Below are 8,925 nucleotides of genomic sequence, written 5' to 3'. Positions count from 1 at the left end.
CTATTATTATTATTATATTATTATTATTATTATAGAAAACAGTTATTTCTAATTTTTAAAAAAGAATACGTTGGAAAAGTTTACAGATTGTTTAAACATTTTTAAATTTTAAATTTAATTTAAAAATAACTAACTAATACAAAATTAAATTATTTAAAAAACTCAAATTCACAAATTCTATGGTGATGATATGTCTCACTTTTTTCTTATCCTATTATATATTTAAAATTATTTAAAATACTGAAAATTTGTGGTGTTGACATGTGTCAGTTTTTCTTCTACCTTTATATATGGATAGATTCTGACATGTAGAATACGTGTGCCTAAAGTTTTATACAAATTTAAATGCGTACGGTATACATCCAAAGTTAGAATCACCTTGATGTATTACGCCTGAGTTGAACTATCCCACCAGATTGACAGAAGGGTGGCGGAAATGCTGAGTTACAGTTCTGCCGGCGTTCACATATTTTGTCTCCGGGGAATTGGGTAAGAGTATTACGAGGTGGAAATCGAACCCTAAAGTTGAAATTTCTGTAGCCACAAGTGAAATTAGTTGTTGATAAAGCTCAAATCAATATTATGGAACACCAATTTCCGAATCCCAACAGGTAATTTGATTTCCATTTCAGTCTTAAATACTTTATATTTGTGTTGATGGATGGGTGAATGAATGAATGCAAATATCACCATTGTATGTTATTGTTGTCCAATTTCATTTTCTGTGTTTACTTATAGCTGAAAATTGTCACTTTACAGTTGGACTTCTCGCTAGTTTTAGGGTAATTGGGTTGGGCATAGTGTAGCGTAGTGGTCAATGAAGTCTCATGTTCAAATTCCAACTAAGACAAAAAACACTGGGTTTTCTTTCTATCTGTCCTAGCCTTGGTACCTGTAGCAGGTGGGAGGTGGTGCGAAAGCTGGTCCGGACATCAAGCTCATAAAACAAAAAAGTATTTAGGGAAATTGACTTGCTCTAAGTAGATCTAGTAAATCAAAGTACATTCTTTCCCCATTTATATAACTTTAAACTTCTCAATTTATCCTTAAATAAGAAGTTTGTGTAGTCACGCAAATGGTATGACATGTTTAAAACGACATGTACCAAAAGGCTTTCTTTCTTTCTTAAACTGGTAAACTCCATGTTGAGTCAAATTGAGTCACATAAATTGGTATGGAATGGAGAGAGTATATTATAAAAATATTATCGACATTGATTCAGCATGAGATAAGTGGCGCATGTGGACTCATAGCTTATATGTTGGACATTTGTATGTTAATGTCAAATATGGTGGAGCAGTTTATGCATTTTTCCAATTTGGAACTTTGAACGCATTAGGTACTTGATCATCTATCTTTAACCTTTAGATTTTAGATACACAACTCGTAGAGTAATGAGATGTTAATGTCTTGTCATATAGCAATCAAAATGTGCTAGATTCATATCGTTCTTTTTATGGAGTTCGTTTCAATAATTACACTTACTGCTGACATAGACACAACATTTGCTTTTGGGAATGATAAGTAACGAATGTGATAGCTGGCCTTTCTGCTTGGTGTGGAGGGACTAGGCGTAAGACCGTTGCGAGGAGTTATGCTTTGGGGAAAATAAGTAGACTCAACAGCACATTCTTGGTAATAGCTTATCAGCTATTCAACTTTGCAAGGATTTGACTAATGATATCTATCTTCGAGTGTTCTTTACTATGAAATCTCATTCACAAAAGAGGGGCTTGGAAATGCAGAAGATTAAACAGAATATCAACTTGGGATAAAGAACTAATTTATTAATGCATAGCTAATGAGTTCTAGCTTGATTGGTTTGATTCCCACCTCTGCTAAACCAGACAATGAAAAACAATCTCATGTTGGTACCTCATAGTGTGCTCTTTCTGAATGTTTTGGTAACCACACTTTCTCTTGTTTATCTTTATGTAAAAAATTTCTGGAAGAAAGGAAAGGGACACGGAGAGCATAGCGGAGATAACCTTTTTATTTATCCATTGTTTTTTATTATATTCATATGAGCACATTCTTGCCATTAATCATGTGCTAGAATTTCATCATTTTTATTGAATAGATTACAACTTTGTCAAATGTCTGATTAGATTGTCAAGTTAATATTTACTCTCTCCGTTTAAAAAAGAATGCCTCTTTCCTTTTTTGGAATCTCTTTAATTCTAACTTTTTTTAAGACATGTTTAAGGCCACAAGATTAAATGGTATTTTGGTACATTCTACGTATCTTTAATTTAAGACCATGAGATTTAAAAATCTTCTTTACTTTCTTAAACTCTGTGCCGAGTCAAAATTGGTCAAACAAATTGATATGGAGGGAGTAGCTATTTCTTGTTGGGAGTGAAAAGAGACCTAGATAAAGTTGAACGGATATAAAATATTTATATATTTCTCCTCAACTAAATTGGGATTGAGGCAGTGGAGATAAATGTTGCAATTATTGTTGATTTTTTTTTCTTATTTGTGTGAGCACATTCTTTGTGGCTTTTAATAAAAGGGGCTATAATATTTTATTCAGAAGGCCATTCAATGATTGTTAATTATTGCAGGATTTTTGTTTTCTGTTACAGCAGCAGTCTAATTCATACGTTATCACCACTCACAAGCCTGATATGTTGTCATGGAAAGGAACTGCAGATGGCTATCAATTTCTCTTCAGAAACATTTCTCCTAATTCTGTCTGGTCGTAGAAAACAATCTGGAAGAGTGCTGCACCAGAAAAGGTAGCTTGCTTCACTTGGCTTAAACTATGCAATATATGAGTACTTTGTGAATGCTAAGAAGAGGATTCCAACCGTCTTTTCATTCATTTGTTGAGAATGCAATTCAATAATAAGAGTGATCTCTCTCTAGCAACTTAAACTTTTAGATGAGATGGTCACACACTTCAACACTTTATCAGAGCGGCCCATCCCAATTATTGTTTACCGATGTTGGATGCCCATATCAATTGCCCACACTCTAGATGTCTAGACCTAGGCGTGAGGTTCAACACGGTGGAGTGTTGAAGAGTCCCACATTGGATGAAAAAGGGATTTGTGGTCTCTTTATATGACATTGGACAATCCTCCCCTCGTGAGCTAGCTTTTTGGCTTGAATTAGGCTCAAGATTCATTTCTTTACATGGTATTGTAATAAGAGAGGTCCTAGGATTAAATGTCACCGCCATCCATTATCAAAAATTACTTTCACATGCTTAACCCATGAAAAAAGAATTAGGCCCGCACATGAGGGGGCGAGTTGAGAATACAGTTAAATAATAAGAGTGTGCTCTCTCTAACAACTTAAGCTTTTAGATGAGATAGTAACTTACTTCAATAATTTTTAACCTCTCTTCAACAATTTGGGGGTTAAGGTCTGGAATGCCATCCCAGTGGCCATTTGGTTGTCCATCCGTAAGGAAAGGAAAACAAGACATTTAGAGAGCAAACGGGAATATGTTAGTATAATCGATACAAATGTTTTTCTACGCTTTCTTTATGGTGCAATATGGCTTCATTTAATGATGTCGAAGGTGTATTTGAGCTAAAGGTCTTTCGAAAACAACCTCTCTATATCCACAAGGATAGTGGTAAGGTCTGCATACATTCTACTCTCCCTAGACCTCACTTGTGGGATATCACTGGGTATGTTATTGTTGTAGTTGATAATGATGTCGAAGCCAAGATTGATTTTTTTTAGCTCTTTACTCAATTTGTAATGATGCTAATTGTACATATTTTCCAACACTCACTTGATGCTGGTTATCAATAAGCTTATCCTGCCGATAAAAAAAAAAGAAGGGGCTAAAATAGCTTTTCCTATACATGCGAGTATTTCCTTATGTTCTTGAATCCCTATTAAGATATATCAACTTATATTGATAGTTAATTTGTGGTTATTTAGTATTTGGATGAAATGGATCTGAATAGAATGCGGATATGTAGTGTGCGTATTGCCGACCCCAACTAATTTGGGACTGAAGCGTGGTTGATTTACTGGTTGATGCCTTGATAAAATATTTGTATATAAGGAAACACAAGTTTTTGCTAATATAGGCATTTCTGAATTACCCAAAGGTTTTTGCCAATCGGATTCCTCGCCCTAAAAGAATATTTTTAGTTTTTCACTAATGAAAAAAAGATTATTATTAGTTTTGTCGTGTTCAAAAGAGTAGTGTGGAGTAGCTAGTGTATCTTTCTAAAGCCTATATTCAATATTCTTGTTGCGTGTGGAAATTTTCATGGTAGTTTTTTTTTTTGTATAGATGCAATGCCGACATGTGCTGATCTAATGATGATAAGGTTCATGCAAAAGATACCTTAAGGCAGCGAATCAGACAAACAGAACACTGTACCAACACCGACAACATTGATATATAAAGTTCGGATTCCTTGATGCTGTTCTTCATTGTGTCTTCTGGCATTGGAGATATTCTCTTTCTCTTTTAAGGTTCATTAGATCTCTATTTCCTTTTATTGCTATTCCTATTTCTCAATTTTTTCCTCTTTAAATGTGCCTTACATTTTGGTAAATCATCCTATGCTATGCTTGAATGGTCTTCTGATTTATTATTCTTCTATTTGATTATGTTTGTACTTCATTAACAAATCATGAGTATACTTGAAAAATTGTTAGTTGCTCGACCCTCATGCAAGGAATTTTTCAAGAAAACATCCTGTATAAGCACGATGTTGACCTGTTTCAGATTAGTTGAGTGTCACCATGTACTAGGCTAAGATGGTGATTGTGGTAGAGGAAGAAGAAATCAGAGATCCACGATACTCAATTTGACTCTTCCGTTGAGTTATGTTTGTGCTATTGGGATCTCAATTTGTTAAGGTAATGAATTTATTGCACAATGCTTAGAAGTGCAATTCCCACTACACTCTAGCCATCAAGTGAATTCTCTTTTTGTCCAAACTTCCATATTGAAGATTGAAATAGATACGTCTTGAGTCATCTTTATCCTCATCGGTTCAGATTGCAATGCATATGCCTAAGTTCTAAAAGAGATGATTTATCATCTTGAACTATAAGAAGATAGTTCTATGTTGAGATTGACTTAAAAATAATTTGAGGAGAATGGGCGTTTACAGCATTACTCTTAGACTTTGTGCTTGAGTATGAAACCATTCTGGTATAATCTGCAATCATTATTATTAGAACAAGGTAGATGAGGCAACCTTATAACAAGGCCCCAAATTGAACTAATTAGCTGTTTTTACACAACGGTGTTCTTCATTTCTGTTTTATTTTATCGTTACTCATTTGCAACTACTTATCTCAACTTTTAAAGATCTGATCTACTTCTTTGTGAAATTTCAACTAAGGCCGGGACTGATCATGCTTGCTTTTGATAAAAGGGTATAGCGGGAAGGAACATTTTAAGGGCTAACAATCTGACAATTTGAATTATGCAGATATTTCCACTGTAAGTGAACGTAAGGGTCTCACAGTACAGCTTTCTGAAGGCTCAAGATATCTTGGCCATTATGTCGATCGTGGTAATCATGGTTTTAAAAATTAATTGAATTACTTATTCATCATTCATCTCTTCTAGAAGTTATGATGATGAATATTTAGTAATTTTTGTTTTGACTTGTGGTCGTCCTTATCAAGTGCTTCCTTTTAGCTCCTCATGAGTTTAGAATTTTAAATTAAGTTTGACCATAAAAATTGTGAGTATTTGAATAAAGTAGTTTTTGTGTTAGAAGTGAAAAATGATATTTGAAAATTGGCCAAGTTATGTGTGGCCATGAATATAAATTGAAGTGGTTTTCTGAATTTTTGTGATTAACTTGGAGTGAAAAAAGTGAAAACAACTTTTTGATGTTTTTCAAAATTCCTAAAATTCCAGAATTTTATGGCCAAACTGTTTCCCAGAGTCAAAGTAAAAAAAAAAATCATGGTTAAACGCCCCCTAAGCACTTGCATATTTCCGTGCATTTGCCTTTGTTTCCTTTGAATCAAGCTGTTAAAGATGCAGCCAAGGGCACAAGATGTTTTCGTATATCCTTAATGGCTGTGCTACTTGCTTGTAATACTTTTTATCTTGCATGTTTTCCGAAATGGTGATTCTTTTCCTGTAAACCAGAGTATTTGTTCTATATAATTGTATAGAGGTCAAGAAATATTTACCAGTACATACTCTAGTCTTGTCTTGACACTGCAATTTCTTTACTACCAGCGTAATTTTTTTTCAAGCCCCACAAGTTTATCATCCGTCGTTCTGACTATCCTAGGTAAAGTTTCTGCCTCATTTTTTATGATTCTTTTCTTGCAAATTCTTTATGTGGTTTCTATCTATTAATTATCCATTCGTTAAACTGTTTGGCAGCTCTTGTCGTCTACGCTATAAGCCCCCCTGATGACTCATGGGTTGTTGTGGTAACTTCTGTCCTAGTCTTAAGCTGAATATTAGTGAGCATTTTTCTTGACTCATTTGGTGGCATAATATTTTGACATGATGGTGTCAAATTTTCACGTGCAGGGCGTCATTGCTGTACATGTTGTCCCGGTGATACTAGTCGTTATGATATATGAAATTTGTTCTATACGTCAAGCTAGAGACAGAGCAAGGATTGCATCCGTTAACCACTTGATTGATTGTGATGAACTCCATCACTATGTGCCTCCATTAGAAGCATTTCCCACCAGAAGACGATTGCAAGACCTGAGGCTCCAAATTGCTCTTCTAAATCGTGAAGTTGATGAGTTTGGTATGTTTGCTATGCTATCTGCAAAAACTTTTTCTAGCAATAGTTTTGATGTGTATGTGTTCTTGGAATCATTATCATACTCACCTTTCAAGATTCTGTCAGGAAAATAAAAACAGTCGTTTTCTTATTATATGGTTGTTTCCATGTGCAGAACACCATACCTACGGAGAGTTGTCTTCTGCTAATATCTTCGGAATTCCCTCCATGAATGACGAAGAGATAAATGCTTTACCTGTTCACAGTTGCAAAGACACTTGTCTAGAAAGGTAAGTCACAAGCATTTTAAGTCATGCTTTTTTCTCTCAAGCCTAGAATTCACTTAAATTCTTGTGCACATAGAGTAGGACGATTGAGCAACTGAAGGTAAACATGTGGTTTCAAATCTAGAGTAATACTAGTTGATCACATTCCCTTCAGCTAACTACCAAAAACTTTTGCATATATTTTTAACAATAAAAAAAAAAACTTTTGAATAGATTTTTGAGAGTGGGGAAAATAAAAAAGTTGGAAATATGAAACTGCAACAAAGAGATCATGACTTGTGCATTCATCTAGTTTGTTTGAAGAACCAAATGTTAAGTTGAAAAATGTGTACTTTTCGATGAGTTTATTTGTATTGAAAGTTTTATGGACAGTTTTGCATTGAAATTTTTATGGACGATTCTGTATTGGTCTTTCCTGCAGTGAGGATGCACCACCGAAACAGGCCTCATCTTCTTCAACCTCAGCCTTAGCCTTAGACCAGGTATTTTCTTTCATATGCTCAAGGGTTATGCCACAATACTATATATAGCTTGGTGACCTCTTCACGTCTATTTTAGCTGCCCCTTGTTTTCCCTTAGTTGCTTGTCGTCTTCCTTTATTGGATAATATTTGCAAATCCAGAAGCAGTAATGTAAAAAATCAATTCTCTCACAGCTATTTGCCTTAGATTTTCAAGAGAGGGGGAGGGGAAAAGACCTAAAACTCTCATGATATTTGTATATGCAGCCCGTTAATGAGATATATTTTTCTAGCTCCACGATATACTTGTCCTATCATATATTTTTCTAGTCCTTTTGTGTTCTTCTTCTGTGCTTGTTTTTATGAAATCCTCCATTCAACTTGCTTAAAACATTTGATTTTGTTCTCAGTATTTATAATATGCTCCTTTCAAATGAAGCAGGAATCTATGACAATAGGTATGCCAGACGACGATGGTTCATCTGATGAATTGATATGTAATATTTGTTTGGAGCCAGTTATTGAGGGAGACCTTGTTTGTTGCTTTCCATGTATCCATCAGGTTTCTTCCTATTCTATCTAATATTTTCTTCCTTCCTCTATAATAGATCACGTTCAACCATTTCCCTATATCACAGTATGGTGGACTTAGATCTGAGTTGAATCTCAATTTCAACGATTATGGATAAAATTCACTCAATGTAATCGACTATAATTACCAGTTCCTTATCTTTGAGGCTTGAATAAACACCAGTAATTCGGAAATTAAGGAAACACGCTACTACTTTGCCAATCTGCTGAAAATATTTTCTAAAAGTACTGATCTTGACACCATTCTTATTCTAATCCACAAACTTAATCATGGTCTTGTATTTCGCACTCTTGTTAGTGTTCACTCATCTTTTTTTTCTTTTTTTTTGCAGTTTCACGCTGCATGCCTTGATAAATGGCTCGTGTTGAGTTCTTCCTGTCCAGTCTGTAACTTATGCTGAAGTCAGGAAGTATGAAATGGTGTGAGGAATTACAAAGCTTAAAACTCTATGTTTGAAGAATAAATGAATTCTTATAAGAATTCTCTACTCTAGTTTGCAGACTTATTGAAGCAGTATGTAAAATTAATAGGCAGAAGCCTATACTATTTCCCTTTTGAAGTTGTGTGTATTTGAAGTTTGGTTTGTTGAAGCAGTATGTACTATTTCCCTTTTGAAGTTCTATGTAATTGAAGTTAAGTGTGTTGAAGCATTAAGTAACTTAATGTGCAAAAGCCTCTACTATTTTCCTTTTGAAGTTTTATTTCTCTTACTATGAAATCATGTTAAGCCTCAATTCTCCGATTTTCAGATTGGAATAAAGAGGAGTAATGCTTCCTAGCACGGGATAAAAATAAGACTACATAGATTAGAATAGTGTTCATAGAAATGATCTAACGTAGAGTAGGATTGATTGTGGAAGAGATTCATTGACAACAGTAAAAAGATGGGCG

At 34.5% G+C, this 8,925-nt stretch overlaps 1 protein-coding gene across 4 annotated transcripts; it reads left to right on the top strand.

Moving 5' to 3' along the window:
• Positions 1–376: 376 nt before the first annotated feature.
• Positions 377–8,621, top strand: LOC125875045 (E3 ubiquitin-protein ligase SDIR1-like). 4 transcript variants are annotated; one of them, XM_049556110.1, is made up of 11 exons: positions 377–611; positions 2,592–2,741; positions 4,265–4,449; positions 5,421–5,504; positions 6,188–6,242; positions 6,338–6,387; positions 6,491–6,719; positions 6,871–6,985; positions 7,404–7,464; positions 7,885–8,004; positions 8,366–8,621. In XM_049556110.1, exons 4-11 carry the CDS (start codon positions 5,493–5,495, stop codon positions 8,432–8,434), a joined length of 711 nt encoding a protein of 236 aa, XP_049412067.1. In that variant the 5' UTR covers positions 377–611; positions 2,592–2,741; positions 4,265–4,449; positions 5,421–5,492; the 3' UTR covers positions 8,435–8,621. The 4 variants fall into 4 exon arrangements, with proteins under 4 accessions (XP_049412067.1, XP_049412066.1, XP_049412064.1 ...); XM_049556109.1 differs by having other exon boundaries at positions 2,589–2,741; XM_049556107.1 differs by having other exon boundaries at positions 2,568–2,741.
• Positions 8,622–8,925: the final 304 nt, after the last annotated feature.

The sequence above is a fragment of the Solanum stenotomum genome, chromosome 8, assembly GCF_019186545.1.
Source record: "Solanum stenotomum isolate F172 chromosome 8, ASM1918654v1, whole genome shotgun sequence".
NCBI lineage: Eukaryota > Viridiplantae > Streptophyta > Magnoliopsida > Solanales > Solanaceae > Solanum > Solanum stenotomum.
Note: the sequence above shows the minus strand (reverse complement) of the source record. Positions and strands in the feature narration are given on the sequence as shown.

Bases quoted from the DNA above. Each gene is read 5' to 3' on its own strand.
- LOC125875045 (XM_049556110.1), top strand. The intron at 6,243-6,337 runs GTAAAGTTTCTG...ACTGTTTGGCAG, and splicing joins CGTCGTTCTGACTATCCTAG to CTCTTGTCGTCTACGCTATA. The intron at 6,388-6,490 runs GTAACTTCTGTC...TTTCACGTGCAG, and splicing joins ATGACTCATGGGTTGTTGTG to GGCGTCATTGCTGTACATGT.